The sequence below is a fragment of the Periophthalmus magnuspinnatus genome, chromosome 14 (assembly GCF_009829125.3).
Source record: "Periophthalmus magnuspinnatus isolate fPerMag1 chromosome 14, fPerMag1.2.pri, whole genome shotgun sequence".
Classification (NCBI taxonomy): Eukaryota; Metazoa; Chordata; class Actinopteri; order Gobiiformes; family Gobiidae; genus Periophthalmus; species Periophthalmus magnuspinnatus.
Window position 1 is genome coordinate 475426 of NC_047139.1, and position 17725 is coordinate 493150.

The following is a 17725-nucleotide window of genomic DNA, read 5'->3' on the forward strand; positions in this document are numbered from 1 at the left end:
ATCTTAACCAACATTAGAGAAATGTGTTTAGTTTATTGCAAAAACACATTGATTTCAATTGGGGTCATTTTTGACCCCACTTGTGGAAGTGGGGGTAGTGACACAAAAACAGCAATTTCTTAAAATTAATGAAAAAATAAATAAAAATGCAAATGGCCTCATGTCACAAACATGTTTTATGAGGATAAAGATTTTCAAGAATAACACAAAGGTTATTGCAAAAACGCATTGATTTTAATTGGGGTCATTTTTGACCCCACTCGTGGAAGAGTGTAGGTATTGGTAAGTTGTGCATCCAAGGGTTAAACTCATATTCCAAAGATTCAGATTTTAAATTCATTCATAAATAATTTCTTCTTGTTCACTGCACAAAAATGGAGCAATGCGTCAAGGGCTGTTATGATTTTTTTGAAAATTGTGGCTGAAATTTGAATAATTCTTTGACCAGTGTTGCCCTGGTTTAGACGGATCAATATCCAGATACAAATCAAATCAAGACGAGATCGTTCTCAAGTACCAGCGCTGAAAAAACCACATGGAGCTTTACTCAATCACTTTACATTTCCTTGTCACAATATTTACCTTAAACCGATCGTAAAGGAGTGTTTTAAACATCATTGTGCCGTATAGAATAGAACATTTTAGTTTCGTGACAGCACTAGTCCTGGTTTAGTCTCAGTTTAGTCCTGGTAGTATTTGAAAAAACAACGTATCAGACAAATGTGAAAGGACTGTGCAGTATCACTTTACACACTCATCTGGAGGCTTTCAACGTGCGATTTTGTTTTTCATTTTCATGTCCAAATCTTAAAAACAACATTCACTATATTATCTACATTTCAATAATCTGCCCACCTCACATCTGCAATCAACAGATTAAAAAAATACAGAGATCAACATTACACAAACAGGAGCTAAACCAGACCCCGAGCCCTCCACCGAGAGTACCCGCCCCGGAGTACCCAACCAAAGCCCGAGGACAGACCGTTAAAAGGAGTCTGGTCACGTGACCGGTCATGTGATCTGAATGTAATGATGATGTCACTACAGGAAAGGTAAGTTTGTTTGTGTAGTACAATTTACACACAAAGTAATTCAAAGTGTTTTACAGAATAAGAAAGATTAAAATCACAACAAATAAAACATAAAGCATCAGCATAAAATGTTCATTATAAGAGACGAGGCAGAATAAAACCCTTTCAGTCATAAAACAGAACCGTTTGAGCCTGGATTTACGTCAGGGTTTCATAACTTCCAGTTGTAATATTATCAGTTTTTGTTGCTTTTTTCTTTTATGGAAAACATTTTCAATCTAATTTCAATGTTTTTTGTTTGAGGTTATTAATATAACAGCTCCAGACCAAAGTTATTTGCATCTCTTCAGTTGCTTTCACACCTGCACAATTTGGTAAAAACTCATGTTCGGAATAACTGGATGGACGGCTCTTTTGGGCTGTAAAACATCTCTGATCCAAAAGAGCCAAAAGACTAAAGCTAAAAGGAGTCGGTGCATGTGCAGGTAGTTTACACTATTATCTGTGGCAAAAAATAAACAACAAATGTCTGCCTCGTTTAGATTACAGCAACTCGGAGCCATTTGGTTCTGTCTAATTTTCTGTTTTCAAAAGAGTTTTGTGCAAAGGACAATGACCAGATCTGCAGCCGTTGTTACTTTGCCATACGTCTCATGGTCGTATACGCTGCTACTGAAACTTTGCAGCTGATGTCATCAACATTCTTATGGGCTATGATGTGAACACTAAGATCTCCTCCGTCTGTGACTTTGTTAGACTTTAATCTGAGCTTTGTTTTAACACAGTCTGATCATAAAGAACTGACTTACTTGGCTCACATTTGCTAGTTTTTCAGTTTCAAGTTGATCTGTCCCCCAGCGCAGGGCGACTCTGCTCTGGGGCTGTGTCTGGAGGTTTGGACCTGGAGACCGTCTGTGTCTGGGGTTTATGGAGCGTTAATATTTGATGAGGTGAAACAAGGTTTAAGGGAACAGACTGAAGCACAAAAACAACAGTCAAACTCAAACTTTCTCAAACAATAAACTTTAATGATGTAACAGGACTTGATGATGTAAAGAACATGCAACAACAGCAAGGCCCCACATGAACCCAAGTGCATCAGATAATGACTAAACAATGAGGCACTGGTGTGTTGTGCAGTTACAGTTTAAATCATACATTTACATACACTGTATAAAAAGACTCATGCTCTTTTTTACCTCACTGACATGAAATCAGACTAAACTTTTAGACAATGTTCATTACTTTCGACAAAATCAGACGTTCACACACATTTCATTAGTATTTGGTGTCATTGCTTTTAAACGGGACGACTTGGGTCAAATGTTTTGGATTTCCTTCCACAAGCTTCTCAATATAGTTCTCAGGATTTTTGGCCCATTCTTCCAAACTGAACTAGTGTAATTGAGCAAAGATTTTAGGCCACCTTGCTCGCTCTGGCCTTTTCAGGTCTGCTGATACATTTTCAACAGGATTGAGATCAGAGCTTTGTCATGGCCACTCCAAAACATTGACTTTGTTATCCTTAAGCCTCTTTGTTATCCTTAAGTCTCTTTGTTATCCTTAAGCCTCTTTGTTATCCTTAAGCCTCTTTGTTATCCTTAAGCCGCTTTGTTATCTTTAAGCCTCTTTGTTATCCTTAAGCCTCTTTGTTATCCTTAAGCCTCTTTGTTATCCTTAAGTCTCTTTGTTATCCTTAAGCCTCTTTGTTATCCTTAAGCCTCTTTGTTATCTTTAAGCCTCTTTGTCACCAGTTTGGCCGTATGCTTCAGGTCATTCTCCATTTGTAAGACCCTTTTGTGCCCAAACTTTAACTTCCTGGCTGACGTCTTGAGATATTGCTTCAGTTTACCAAACATATATATCCAAACATAACAATGCTCATTATGGCCAACAGTTCAATTTAAAATGTCAGCTGTTTTTCCTGTTTCTTTTGGAGTCATGTCTTCTTCCTGCAGTGTCCTTTTTTCTGTTTCTTTTGGAGTCATGTCTTCTTCCTGCACAGTGTCCTTTTTTCTGTTTCTTTTGGAGTCATGTCTTCTTCCTGCAGTGTCCTTTTTTCAGTTTCTTTTGGAGTCATGTCTTCTTCCTACAGAGTGTCCTTTTTTCTGTTTCTTTTGGAGTCATGTCTTCTTCCTGCACAGTGTCCTTTTTTCTGTTTCTTTTGGAGTCATGTCTTCTTCCTGCAGAGTGTCCTTTTTTCTGTTTCTTTTGGAGTCATGTCTTCTTCCTGCAGTGTCCTTTTTTCTGTTTCTTTTGGAGTCATGTCTTCTTCCTGCACAGTGTCCTTTTTTCTGTTTCTTTTGGAGTCATGTCTTCTTCCTGCAGAGTGTCCTTTTTTCTGTTTCTTTTGGAGTCATGTCTTCTTCCTGCAGTGTCCTTTTTTCTGTTTCTTTTGGAGTCATGTCTTCTTCCTGCACAGTGTCCTTTTTTCTGTTTCTTTTGGAGTCATGTCTTCTTCCTGCAGTGTCCTTTTTTCTGTTTCTTTTGGAGTCATGTCTTCTTCCTGCAGTGTCCTTTTTTCTGTTTCTTTTGGAGTCATGTCTTCTTCCTGCAGTGTCCTTTTTTCTGTTTCTTTTGGAGTCATGTCTTCTTCCTGCAGAGTGTCCTTTTTTCAGTTTCTTTTGGAGTCATGTCTTCTTCCTGCAGTGTCCTTTTTTCTGTTTCTTTTGGAGTCATGTCTTCTTCCTGCAGTGTCCTTTTTTCTGTTTCTTTTGGAGTCATGTCTTCTTCCTGCAGTGTCCTTTTTTCTGTTTCTTTTGGAGTCATGTCTTCTTCCTGCAGAGTGTCCTTTCAGTCCATGTCCTCAGTCCTCGTTTCACTGTGGATAATGACACACTCTTACAGCTTCAGCAGCTTCTTCTCCAGGTCGTTTTCTTTTGTTCTTGTGTTGATCATTTCAGACCAAAGCTCGTTCGTCTCTGGGACACGTGTCCTTCCTGAGCGGTGTGACGCTGGACAGTCCCATGGTCTTTATACTTGTGTTTAATTGAACAGATGAACATGGCTCCTTCAGGCGGAAACTGCACCGAGGATGAACCAGACTTGAGCAGGTCCACAGTTCTCTTCATGATTCTTGCCTTATTTCTTTGGACTTTCCCATGATGTTACGCAAAGAAGCAGAGTGTTTCAGGTGAGCTTCAAATACATCCACAGGTGAGTCTCTAATAAACTCAAATGTGTCAATAAACCAGATCAGAATCAGAAACTTCCAAAAACATGACATCATCATCTTGGTTTCCCCACATTGTTTAAAGGCATAGTGATCTTGCTGTATGTACATTTCTGAGTTTGAAGAAAGCAATGAAAAAATGTCTTTAAAAGTCTTTCTATTATTATTCTGGCATTTAGCAATTAGAATTTTTTTGGGTAGCCTAAAAAAAAGGAAAAGTTTAGTCTGATTTCATGTCAGACAATGAGAAAGAAATTGTCTTTTTATATAGTGTCTGTGAACTTCTGCTTTTTTTTATATAGAATCAGCTTTTACCATGATACAATAAAATAAACTAATTATCTTTTGACTGAAATATTAGTAAACAGCAGAATCATCACATTTTGAAAATCACCACTATATTAAATCTCCAGGGTCAGGTTGTGGAGGCAGGAATCTGAGCAGGGACACACAGACACTTACCAAACACTCGTTCCAGCTCTTCTGGAGGAATCCTAAGGTGTTCCCAGGCCAATTGAATGGAATAGTTCCTCCAACGTGTCCTGGGTCTTCCCCAGGACCTGCTCCTGTGGGACCAGGCCGGAACACCTCCCCAGGGAGGCATCCAGAAGGCACCTGAAACAGATACCCGAGCCACCTCAGCTGGCTCTTCTCCACGTGGAGGACCAGTGGCTCTACTTCACGCCCCTTCTGTGTGACTAAGCTCCTCATCTTAACTCTAAGTGGAGAGCCCAGCGATCCTGCACAGGAAATGTGTTTCAACCACTTGTATCCATGATCTTGTCCTTTCCGTTGTTCACCCGAGCTAAGGACTGTGGGGGGGAGAAGGAACAGAGATCTGAACCAGGACTAAACCAGAGGCCCTGTATGAAAGTAAGAATGTAGATTGACTTTATCTGTCAACTCAGCTCCTTCTTCACTACAACAATCTGATACAGCCACCCCAACTCAGACAGGGGAGGGAGAGGCTGTATCTGCTCTGACACCACCCCCGAGAAAAGTTCTGATTGAATTTTTACCATCCCTGGGACCACAGGACGGGCTGGTCTTGAGCCCTGGTTGTAGTATTTGCAGTAGTATTTGCAGTAGTATTTGCAGTAGTATTTGCAGTAGTATTTGCAGTAGTGGTCATTGTTTGAGTCCTATGTGGCAGCAGAGGTGCAGTACTAGTGCGGCGCGGATAGTCGGGTCTCTGAGTCCATACACAAGGACACTCAGACACTTGGGCAGAATGATGAGCAAAATGTACATCACTGTCTGAACCCGTGAGAAGACGAGGCGGGGCAGGGCGTGGTACAGCGCCACCAGCAGGACGTCATGGAAAGTGGAAACGACCATCAGGCTGAGCTGGAACAGGTGCAGCAGCAGAGTGGTGCGAGCTTTACGCGCAGACGCCTGTAAGGGACAAACAGTACAGAAGTGTATGTGAACTTCAGAATATTTAACTTTTTTTAAATAAAAGGTAGATTAAATGTTTTAGAGATGTGACTTGACGAACAAGCACTTAACACTTTACACGATTTACAGAATAACCATGACACTCCTTTTTGAGAATGGAACATTTGTCCATTGAAAATTTGCTTTAATGGCTGCAGACCTCCACCCAGAGGACCCTCATGTGACTTGCCTCTATCCACTCGTCCCTAAAAGTAAACAAACAGAGCCTACGGCAACACATTCTTGGACAAACTACATCATGCCTACACTATCTGTAGTTACATCCATGTAGGCCTATGCTGACAGTCAAATACTGTATATATTATGTTTGTGACAACATGTTTTACACTTCTAGTTTCCATATGCAAGCAGAATACAACGGAGACAATATAAATACCTGGAAACAAATAATATCATCTGACAGATGGTTTTGAGGTTACCTGGTCAGTGGAGAGGGACCACGCTGCCCTCATCACAGCGGCGTAGGATCCTGTGATGGAGAGGAACGCCGCGAGGAAGAGCGAGTAGAGCAGGGCCTCATCAAAGAGTCTGGACTCAGCGGTCGGGTAGAGCACCAAACTGTTACACGTCTGAGCCATCTGCAGCGAGGGAGGGTCACATGACACCAAAGCACAAAGTTCACAAGATGCCTTAAGATTCTAAAATGTCCTGAGTTTATAGATCATTTTCATGTTTTTTATAATTCTGATTTGACTTTTGTTTCATGGGCATAAGCCCATGAAAAAAAACACTTGAACAAGTGCCCACCTGTGACCTCAGGACGGACAGGGCGGACGGCGGCAGCATGTAGCTCAGTCGTACCAGGATCATGATGATGGTGAAGGCCCAGGCAGCGAGACAGGCACAGGCGCTGTTTCTGGGTGTAGCTATGGCGGCGTGGCGGAGAGGCAGACACACGGCCACGAAACGCTCCAACGACATCAGCACCAACATGAGCGGCGAGAAGTTGTGCGAGGCGTGAGTCATCAACACCAACAGGGCGCACAATGGGAAGAACAGGAGCACCCGCACGTAGGCCAGAACGAACAGCACCTGACTCAAAACCATCTCCAGCGTGTCGGAGAAGAGAAGGTGGAACAACAACACGTGACGAGCCGCCTCACGGAACACGGCTCGAGAACGGAGCGTGTACAACATCATGAAGTTCACCCAGAGGAACACGAGGCAGAGCAGACAGGCCGTGACACCGGCGAGGGCACGCTCCAGCACATTCATGTACTGAGCTGTGCTGGACGAATTCAGCAACATCATTTATGTTCACAAATTCACAAATTCAATTCAGTCTTTAAAAAGCTGGTTTATATAGAGTTTTTGTGTGTAATTGTCATTGTGTCTCATCGTATTATTGAAATCGAGCTAGAAATGTCACTATTTTAGACCTGGTTCACTTTCGGTTTAGTCCCATTTTTATTCTGGTGTTTGTTTTTTCATTTTCATGTTCAAATATTTAAAAGAACATTCACAATATTAACAATACATCAATAATTTTCCCACCTCAATTGCTCATGTTGTTGTTATTTAGTCCTAGGTAAATCCTGGTGTAATCCCACTTTAGTCATGGTATAGTCCTGGCATATTTCTGGCATAGCCCAAGTTTAGTTTTATTTAAATTCTCTGTTTCTTTCAAACACCTGTAACTAACAAAAACAAAGACAAGAAAAATCACATTTGAGCAGAAAATAAATGGACAATATTGCACTTGTTTTGGATGTTGCCCAACCCTAAAGCCAAGTTGAAAAAAATGTCTCTATGCAAAATCAAGACATGATCAATCTACTGAAGACATTACAACATTTAAAACGAGTTCTTTGAGATTCCAAAAAGAGAGCAGCGAGTTTAACACATCCAATGTGAGAATGACATCTGCAATCAACAGATTCAAAGATGGACAAACAGATGAACATTACTGAGCTCAGAATCAAACCTGAGCTAAACCAGACTCCAAGCCCTTCACTGAGAGTACCCGCCCTGGAGTACCCGACCAAAGCCTAAGGGCAGGCCTTTAAAGGAGTCTGGTCACATGAGTACTCATGTGATCTGAATATTACAGTGATGTCACTACAATACAAAACATAATAACCACAAATAATCATAAAATGAACATTAAAAGAGACGACTGCAGAATAAAACCCTTTCAGTCATAATCAAGTCGAGGCCTGTCTTACATCTTCAGGAAGAATGTTCCAGGTTTTAACTGCATAAAACTGATTCCCCATGTTCAGTCCTGGTTGAGTCCTGGTTCAGTCCATGTTCAGTCCTGGTTGAGTCCTGGTTCAGTCCAGGTTCAGTCCTGGTTTAGTCCTGGTTTAGTCCTGGTTTAGTCCTGGTTCAGTACTGGTTTAGTCCTGGTTTAGTCCTGGTTTAGTCCTCCTCATGTGAGATGGTTCTTGTGGCTCATGTGGGAGATGTTCTTTGGTGCTGGTCCATGGAGAGACTTGTTCACACTGAGCTGCTTTAAAGTCTCTGAGCCACAGGAGCCACAGACCTGAGCCACAGGACACATGTGTGAAGTACTTCCTGGTTCTAGTCCTGACCCGAGCAGCAGTGTCCTGGATGTTCTGGATGTTCTGGATGTTCTGGATGTTCTGGATGTTCTGTTCTGTGGCTCGTTTGGAGAGTCCAGTGATCAGGACGTTACAGTCGTCTAATCTACTGGACACAAACGCAGGATAAGTCTGAGTCTGGTTTTGACAGTTTACCTTTGATTTTTGATGTTTTTAGATGTAAAAAGCTGCAGATGTTACTGATTTGTTGTGTCTGTTAAAGTTCAAGTCTGAGTCCATTTTTACCTCTAGATTTCTGTCCTGAGTTGAAGGTTTTAGAGAGAGAGACTGGAGGTGACTGACACTTTCTCTATGTTTCTGTGACTTGAGTCTTGTCTGAGTTTATCTGGACAAAGTTGTTTTTCCTCCACACACTGATCTGTTGATGCAGTGAATCCACTGGTCCATATTCACCTGCTGCAGTGAGACATAGATCTGACTCGTCTGCAGAGTTGTGTGTGACACATTATTGTTATGTATTAACTGTCCTAACAGCAGCATGTAGAGACTGAACAACAGGGGCCCCAGGACTGACCCCTGGGGCACCCCACAGGTCAGGGACATTTTATATGAGACACATTTATGAATTTAACAAAAGTGAAAAAGTACAAAGTGAAAAGGTTTTTTTTTTCAAAGTTATTCACCAGTTAGAGCTTTATATCTACCACTTGTGAAAGTTGTAATAGTAGATAGACAGTTTGTTTGAGTTTATTAATAAAGCACAACTCCAGTTGACCAAAGTCATTTGCATAGCTTCAGTGAAAATGTTGCCCACATCTCAGGGAGTTTTCACACCTACACCATTTGGTACACTTAAAGTGAACTCAAGTTCAGAAACACCTGCAAGAACGGTTCATTTGTGCCAGTGTGACAGGGACCAGTTTGATTTGGTCTGGACTAAAGATTTGTTCAGTTCCAAGTGGACTGTGATGTAAACACTAACCAGCCTAAACTGATTTGAAACCTGTTGCCTGGCCCCTCGCCTGGTCTTTGTTCAGACTCATGGTCTCTGATCTTCTGTCAGGCCTAAGCTGCAACAAAATCAGGCTGCAGTCACGTAGATCGCCTCTAGTAGTGCTATGTGACAAGACAACAGGGTAGTTTAAGTGTGGTGAGAATGAGACCTGCACTAAATGAAAGTCCAACAATATTTTAGCTTTTTGTGCCCAATCGAATCAGTTACCTGGACTAATAGCATACTATAACCATCAGGAACAATAGATTCTCAGTTTTCCTTGGCTCTTTGTATCTTAAAGTCAGTGAACCCTTTGCCTTATTTGTTCTTCGTGTCAAGATCTTTGCAGGTCTCCCTGTGATTCAAAATACTATTGGGCTAAAAGATTCTAAATCAGGAGGTGGTGCGTGTGCAGTTAGGTTACACTGCTCTGCCTCGTTTAGATTACCGCTGCTCAGAGCCACTGTTCAGTTTTCTATTTTCATAAGAGTTGCCAAACAAGATAAACTGTCATGGACGTATAGGCCTCTGTTGACTGTGTTTTATTAAAGACATATGGGAGGTGGTGTGTGTTTTTGGGAGGAAAGATGCCTGTTTTTCTCTCAACTGTGCTTTTCTCTCGGCAAAAAAATTATCTTTAGTGATCCCACAGCCCTGTTCGAACGTTTTAGGTTTTTTTTCTAGTCCTAATCTTAAACTTGCAATGCACTCAACTTAACCATAACCTTTTCATAAATCCTTACCTTTACCAGTACTCTACAGTAAGGCTCTGTCCAATAAAAACAAAAAAACAACAACATTGACTTTATTTAAGTTGGTACAAGTGTTGCACCCAAAGTTTAAAGTGTAGTTTTAAAAAGTGAAGTTGATCTGTCCCCCAGCGCAGGGCGACTCTGCTCTGTGGCTGTGTCTGGAGGTTTGGACCTGGAGACCGTCTGTGTCTGGGGTTTATGGAGCGTTAATATTTGATGAGGTGAAACGCGATGCATTTTAGATGAAGAGAAACAAGCCTTTAGAGAATGAAGCACAGTTAGGCAAACTTAAACTTTCTCAGGCAAAAAACTTTAATGATGTAGCAGGACTTGATGAAATGAACATGCAACAACGGGAAGGCCCCACATGAACCCAAGTACATCAGGTAATGACTAAACAATGAGGACCTGGTGTGTTATGCAGTGTTATAGTATCCACTTATAACATGATACAACAAAATGAAATAACTCACTTTTGAGTTTGATCACCTGGTCACTGTCCATGCATGTCTGAAGCATTTATTTCCCGGGCCAGTCAAGAGGCATAGCCCCTCCAGCGTTTCATGGGTCTTCCCAGGGACCTCCTGACTGTGGGATATGCTGCAGCAGCTGTACTTATCCTTCCTCCTTCCTTCACTCATGAACAAGACCATGAAATACTTGAACTCTTTCACTTGAGGCAGAAGCTCTTCACCCACCTAGAGACGGCACCACCACCGAGTGGGGGTACCCCTGGTTTAGATACTTAGGCTGGACCTCATCCACCTCCAGAGCCTCAGAGGAGCTTTAACCACTTCATTGACTTCATCCTAATGGATGAATCAGCCTTTGAGTGCTCAGGCTCTGCTTCCACCTCAGAAGGCATGATGTTGCTGTATGATAACATCCCCAGTGGAGGCCAGAGACCTCATCCACTTCCTCTCTAAACTCCTCACAGCCCTGAATTTTTGCCTGCGATTGGCCTGCTGATACCTGTAAGCTGCCTCAGGAGTCCTCAGGAGTCGTACAAGCCTTGATAAGTCTCCTTCTTGAGCTTGACTGCACCAGGTTTGGGGTTGCTGCTGCAACAAGCACCAGAAACCTTAGGACAAGGGCCTGACCGATATGGGCTTTTGGGCATCGATACTGATATAAGAGACTTTGGAGGTGCCAGTATAACAGCTGATATGAATAAATAGTTTATTAGCAGCACTATGAGTCGTTATGTCCTTGTTGTGTGTCTCCTTCAGCCTTGTTAAGTACCTGATGAGCATTTTATTGACTCGTTCAGGTCAACATTTGGCAGAGTAACCTCAATCTACCATTTCTGTTTAAAGAGAAATTCTCTCCACAAAAATAGCTTCCTTTACTCCCGTTGCAAAACAGGGTGAGGAGATTAGTCACACGGGAGGAGCTCAGAGTAGAGCCGCTGCTCCTATATGTCGAGAGGAACCAGTTGAGGTGGCTTGGGCATCTGCTCAGGATGCCTCCTGGACGCCTCCCTAGGGAGGTGTTCTGGGCATGTCCCAATGGGACGAGGCTCCGAGGAAGCTTATCCGGGGCCGGGTTGTGTGGGCAGCACTCTAAGCAGGGACTCCCAGACTTCCCTCACCCCAAACACGTTCTCCAGCTCCTCCGGTGGGACCCCAAGGCTTTCCCAGGCCAGCCGAGAGACATAGTACCTCCAGCGTGTCCTGGGTCTTCCCTGGGGCCTCCACCTGTCAATCTCATGCTCCATCCTTTCCTCACTCATGAACAAGACCCCGAGATACTTGAACTCCTCCACTTGAGGCAGAGACTCACCACCCACCCGGAGAGGGCAAACCACCTTTTTCCAGTCGAGAACCATGGCATCGGATTTGGAGGAGCTGATTCTCATCCCAGCCGCTTCACACTTGGCTGCAAACTGCCTCAGTGCTGCAGGGCCTGGATCCATGAAGCATCAGGACAACATCATCTGCAAACAGCAGCGATGAGATCCTGTGGTTCCCAAACCAGACCCCCTCCGGCCCCTGAACCAGACCCCCTCCGGCCCCTGGCTGCACCTAGAAATTCAGTACATAAATGTAATGAACAGAACCAGTGACAGCCCTGGCGAAGTCCAACATTCACCGGGAGCAGGTCTGACTTACTGCCGGCAATGAACACAGCTCCTGCTCCGGTCATACAGGGACCGGACAGCCCTTAGCAAAGGGCCCTGGACCCCATACTCCTGGTGCACTCCCCAAAGGATACCGCGACGGACACCATCGAATGCCTTCTCCAGAACCACAAAGCACTTGTGGACTCTTTGGGTAAACTCCCATGAGCCCTCGATGACCCGATATTGAAAGTATAGAGCTGGCCCAGTGTTCCGCGACCGGTATGAAAACCACACTGCTCCTCCTGAATCTGAGGTTCGACTATCTGTCAAATTCTCCTCTCCAGTACCCTGGAATAGACCTTACCAGGAAGGCTGAGGAGTGTCATCCCCCTGTAACTGGAACACACCCTCCGGTCCCCCTTCTTAAACAGAGGTCTGCCAATCCAGTGGCACTGTCCCCAACCACCACAAGATGTTCCAGAGAAGTGTCTGAGCCTTGCCACCGAGGAGCTTGCCAACCACCTCGGTTACTTCAGCCAGGGTAATGGACGAGTTCGCCTCCAGGTCCCCAGTCTCTGCTTCCTCCTCGGAAGACGTGACGGTGGGATTGAGGAGATCCTCAAAGTATTCCTTCCACCGCCCAATAACATCCCCAGTCAAGGTCAGCAGCTCTCCACCCGCACTGTAAACAGTGTCCTCCTTCTGAGGCATCGGATGGTTTGCCAGAATCTCTATGAGGCCGTCTGATAGTCCTCCTCCATGGCCTCCACCAGTGTCCACCACTGGGTTTGGGGGTTGCCACCGCGACAAGCACCGGAGACCTTACGACCACAGCTACGAGCAGCCACTTCGATAATAGAGGTGGAGAACACGGCCCACTCGGAGTACAGTCCCCAGCCTCCCCCAGGATCAGGGAGAAGCTCTCCTGGAGGTGTGAGTTGAAGACCCCTCTGAAAGAGGGCTCCCCCAGACGTTCCCAGCAGACCTTTACAATACGCTTGGGCCTGCCAGGTCTATCCGGCTTCCTCCTCCGCCAGCGGATCCAACTCACGACCACGTGGTGATCGGTTGACAGCTCTGCCCTTCTCTTCACCTGAGTTTGAAGACACGCAGTCGGAGATCAGATGACACAACGACAAAGTCGATCATCGACCTTTGACCTAGGGTGTTCTGGTGCCACGTGCACTGATGGACCTTGTGCTCGAACATGGTGTTTGTTATGGACAAACTGTGACTAGCACAGAAGAACAATAACAGAACACCACTCGGGTTCAGATCAAGGAGGCCGTTCTTCCCAATCAAACCCCGAAAAGCTCAGAAAAGTTGACTTTGCGTAATTGATCTACTTTTAAAAAAACAGCCTGGATCCTGCTTCAGCCCCATTTCTCTCCTTTCTTTAAAAAAATCTTGAACATTCTGTAGCAGCTCAACTTAAACAACATCTCAGCTCCAATCTGCTGTATGAAAAATTTCAATCTGGTTCAACCCACCACACTGCTAAGTCACCTACCTCTCACCTCAGACTCCAGATCCCTCTCTGTCCTCCTTTTCGACCTCTCCACTGCATTTGACTCCATAGACCACTCACATTCCATTCCAATTTCAGCGATACCCACCAACACACTGCTGCTCCTCTCCATTGAATGTATGTAATATTATACAGTATATTGCTCAATGGGTGGACCAAGTGAAGTACACTGTAAACTGTTTCTGGCTTTCAATTAGCATGCCACCCATTTTGGATATTGATTTTTTTATACATACACTCACCTAAAGGATTATTAGGACCTGTTCAATTTCTCCTTAATGTAATTATCTAATCGACCAATCACAGGGCAGATGCTTCAGTGCATTTAGGGGCGTGGTCCTGGTCAATCTCCTGAACTCCAAACTGAATGTCAGAATGGGACAGAAAGGTGATTTAAGTGATTTTGAGCGTGGCCTGGTTGTTGGTGCCAGACGGGCCGGTCTGAGTATTTCACAATCTGTTCAGTTACTGGGATTTTCACACACAACCATTTCTAGGGTTTACAAAGAATGGAGTGAAAAGGGAAAAACATCCAGTATGTGTCAGTCCTGTGGGCGAGGAGGTCAGAGGAGGTCAGAGGAGAATGGGCCGAGTGATTCAAGCTGATAGAAGAGAAACGTTGACTGAAATAACCACTCGTTACAACCGAGGATGCAGCAAAGCATTTGTGAAGCCACAACACGCACAACCTTGAGGCGGATGGGCTACAACAGCAGAAGACCCCACCGGGCACCACTCATCTCCACCACAAATAGGAAAAAGAGGCTACAATTTGCACGAGTTCACCAAAATTGGACAGTTGAAGACTGGAAAAATGTTGCCTGGTCTGATGAGTCTGGATTTCTGTTGAGACATTCAAATGGTAGAGTCAGAATTTGGCGTAAACAGAATGAGAACATGGATCCATCAGGCCTTGTTCCCACTGTGCAGGTGGTGGTGGTGGTGGTGTAATGGTGTGGGGGATGTTTTCTTGGCACACTTTAGGTCCCTTAGTGCCAATTGGGCATCGTTTAAATGCCACGGGCGACCTGAACATTGTTTCTGACCATGTCCATCCCTTCATGACCACCATGTGCCCGTCCTCCTCCTCTACGTCCAGCAGGATAATGCACCATGTCATAAAGCTCCAATCATTTCAAATTGTTTTTTTGAACATGACAATGAGTTCACTGAACTACAATGGCCCCACAGTCACCAGATCTCAACCCCATAGAGCATCTTTGGGATGTGGTGGAACGGGAGCTTCAGCCCTGGATGTGCATCCCACAAATCTCCATCAACTGCAAGATGCTCCTCAATATGGACCAACATTTGTAAAGAATGAATCAGCTCCTTGAATCAAAGCCACGTAGAATTAAGGCAGTTCTGAAGGTGAAAGGTCAAACACCGTATTAGTCTGGTGTTCATAATAATCCTTCAGGTGAGGGTATATTGTGCAGCCATACACTTTACCCATGCCAAAAGCATTTGTGTGACATGAGGGTAGGGTGTCTGTCAGTGTGGACACCTTTGACTTCATGTCTCCTGATGGAAATGGTTTGATTTCCTGACATGCCTGCTGCTGCTCCACACTGGGACATTGGGCTAATGATTCTCTTCAGGGAAATAAAATGTACCCCACTCCTATTTTTTTTTTTATAACGCCAATAAGTGGATGAAAAAAAAAAAAAAAGTACTTTTCCAAGCACAGAGATTTTTTTATGAACACATATCAGTCAATTCTGCATAGAAACTAGTGGCACAAAGCATTTTTATTTTAATATTTTAATCTCATACATATTTATGGATTATTTCGGTCAATCAAAAGCCAAAAGGTAAATGAGGTACTTCACAGAGTCAATAAATAAACATTAACAAGATTGCCATAAAAAATAATTAATTAACAACTGTGCCGGGAACAACAGAGTTTTTAGAGTTAAGTGACAGTTAAGTTATAGATTGCAGTTCACGAGGAAGAGCTTGGAGCATAAACTGAAAAGGAACAATTGTCCTACTAAAACCTGGACCATGGGATGCGGGTCTGAGGAGCACAGTGCCCTGACTGGATGGAGGGCAGCAAGTGGGACTGGGAAGTAGGCTGGTGCCAGACCATTAAGGCCCTAATGCACAAACAAAATCACCTTAAACTCCAACTTGAATTGCGATGGGAGCCAGTACTGATGTGGGCATACATGCACTGGAGACAAAATGTGTGGCTGCTTCCTGAAATAGCTAAAGCTGTAGAGGAGGGATAAGTCCAACATAAAATGCAGTGAATTAACTGATCCTGTTGCTGATGAAGGCATGTATGGCTTCTCAAGATCAGCACGGAACACAAATAACTTAACTTTAGCTAGGAGTTGGAAAAAGCTTGCTTTAACCGATTTGACAACCCAAATTTCGACAAGCATTAACCTGCTTGTTGAATCTTGGGTTGTCAAAAAGGAACCCTAAATTCCTCAGAGTAGAAGCCAACTGTGGTGCTAAGTGGCCAAAGCTAGCTGGGCTGTGCGGTGAATGAGGGAGGAAGAACATGTATGCTTTCACTTAAAAAAACATTTCTAGAAAGACATTTTTACTGTCCCAGAGGCAGCTATGGAGATAGTTCAGCACTGGAGAATCACTTGGGGAAAAAAAAAAAGAGGTAAGACCTGTATTTACTATTAAATTTAGTGTAGAATGGTAATGATGGTAACAAACCGCGATGTTAGTCTACTACGGGGGATCTCTGGTATAGACGTTTGGTGCCTGTAGGACTCTGCCAGGGCCGCCATGAGACACCTATTTTACTATGTTCATGGACACAGAGTGTGGGTATGACCAGGAGCCGGAGGAGGCCTCGTCTCTTTCCCCCGTTCATGTGTGTGAGCAGTGACAGTGTTTGGAGAGGCCTGCAGGTGGCAGCAGAGGCGAGACACCAGGATCAGTCTGAGACTTGGGTCCTTGAGTCCGTAGATCAGAGCGGTCAGACAGCGTGGCATCATCACCAAAAACACATAAAATAATACAAAAACCTTCCTGGCCAAAAGCGGTTCCACCAAAGTACTCACACTGCTGAAGATGGACTGTCCCATAGTAGACATCAGGTTCAAACTCAACTGAAACATGTGCAAGAGGAGCATGTTACGAGATTTGTCTGCAGACACCTTATCTGTGGAGGCGGAAAGTGCCACCACCATCACACTGATGAAGGACGATGCAATGACCAATGCAGACAAGAGGAAGAGTGCCATGGTGGACGCCATCTCGTAAACCTTGGATCCTGGTCCACGCAACAAAGTACTGGAGCTACAGAAGATGTTCATCTGAAGGTTGGGGAGCAGGTGGATTTCAAGAACAAGCAGGGCACGAATGAAAATGTCCACACAGCCCAGCCCCCACACACTGAGGATGGCAAAGGCCGTGTTCCTCATGGTGACTATGGTGGGGTAATGAAACGGGAAACAAACAGCGATGTAACGTTCGATGGACATGACGGACAGTGTGAGAGGAGCGATCTGCGCGCTCAGGTAAGAGATCATGATGTAGAATCCACACACAGGGTAGGACACGAACATGTAGAAAGCATTCTTTAAATACATCAACTGCCCCATGAAAAGCATGAAGGAGTCCGCTACCACCAGGTTCAGCAGGAGCATGTACCGCGACGTCTCCCTGAACACAGGCCGACTGCACAGGGTGTGGATGATGATGACATTTATGACCAGGAATATGAGGCAGGCCAAGCTGGTCACAGTGACAAATGCAAACTTAAAACTGATCAATGTTGTCCACTGCTTCTCTGTGAGGTTCTGAAAGTAATTCTGCCACTCCATCACACATAGACCTCAGGAATGAGCTGGAAGAGAGAAGGCAATTAATTAAACTTACAGAAGTACTCCACATTTTAATATAAACAAAAATGCAATGAACAACAATCCAGGTTCATCCTAGAGCCTGAATGTGAGTGAGAATTATACATACACCAATATATTGGGTGGCCAATTTTTTGGCATTTGGATTGATGTTAAACTATCGCACCTATCTGACTAAAGAATAAACATAAAGCTTTATTTGAACAAATTAATGTAAAGAGGACACAGCACAAAATGTGACCACACTGCTCTCTTATCCACTTTGTAGTAAAACAGAGTTGTGGATGAGTGTGTTCTCATTTCCATTTGGGGAAATAATTAAAATCAGCCTTGCACATTAGCCCAAGAATATCAGCAGATTTTATCATCCATCAGTGTCTCTGGATTC

The 17725-nt window shown here is 44.0% G+C and overlaps 2 protein-coding genes across 2 annotated transcripts; both read right to left on the reverse strand.

The window, feature by feature from the left end:
• Nucleotides 1–5334: 5334 nt before the first annotated feature.
• Nucleotides 5335–6912, reverse strand: LOC117381518 (odorant receptor 131-2-like). Its single transcript, XM_033978499.1, has 3 exons — nucleotides 6412–6912; nucleotides 6084–6242; nucleotides 5335–5601 (listed from the first exon to the last, which is right to left on the reverse strand). Exons 1-3 carry the CDS (start codon nucleotides 6910–6912, stop codon nucleotides 5335–5337), a joined length of 927 nt encoding a protein of 308 aa, XP_033834390.1.
• Nucleotides 6913–16278: 9366 nt separating this feature from the next.
• LOC117381519 (odorant receptor 131-2-like) lies at nucleotides 16279–17298 on the reverse strand. Its single transcript, XM_033978500.1, has one exon. It carries the CDS (start codon nucleotides 17296–17298, stop codon nucleotides 16279–16281), a length of 1020 nt encoding a protein of 339 aa, XP_033834391.1.
• Nucleotides 17299–17725: the final 427 nt, after the last annotated feature.

What these genes read in the sequence shown, in the direction of transcription:
- LOC117381518 (XM_033978499.1), bottom strand. Translation starts at nt 6,912, where the DNA reads ATGTTGCTGAATTCGTCCAGCACAGCTCAGTACATGAATGTGCTGGAG. An exon ending in TGTCCGTCCTGAGGTCACAG is followed by an intron (nt 6,243 to 6,411) that starts GTGGGCACTTGT and finishes CCCTCGCTGCAG; the next exon opens with ATGGCTCAGACGTGTAACAG. An exon ending in GGTCCCTCTCCACTGACCAG is followed by an intron (nt 5,602 to 6,083) that starts GTAACCTCAAAA and finishes TGTCCCTTACAG; the next exon opens with GCGTCTGCGCGTAAAGCTCG.
- LOC117381519 (XM_033978500.1), bottom strand. Translation starts at nt 17,298, where the DNA reads ATGGAGTGGCAGAATTACTTTCAGAACCTCACAGAGAAGCAGTGGACA.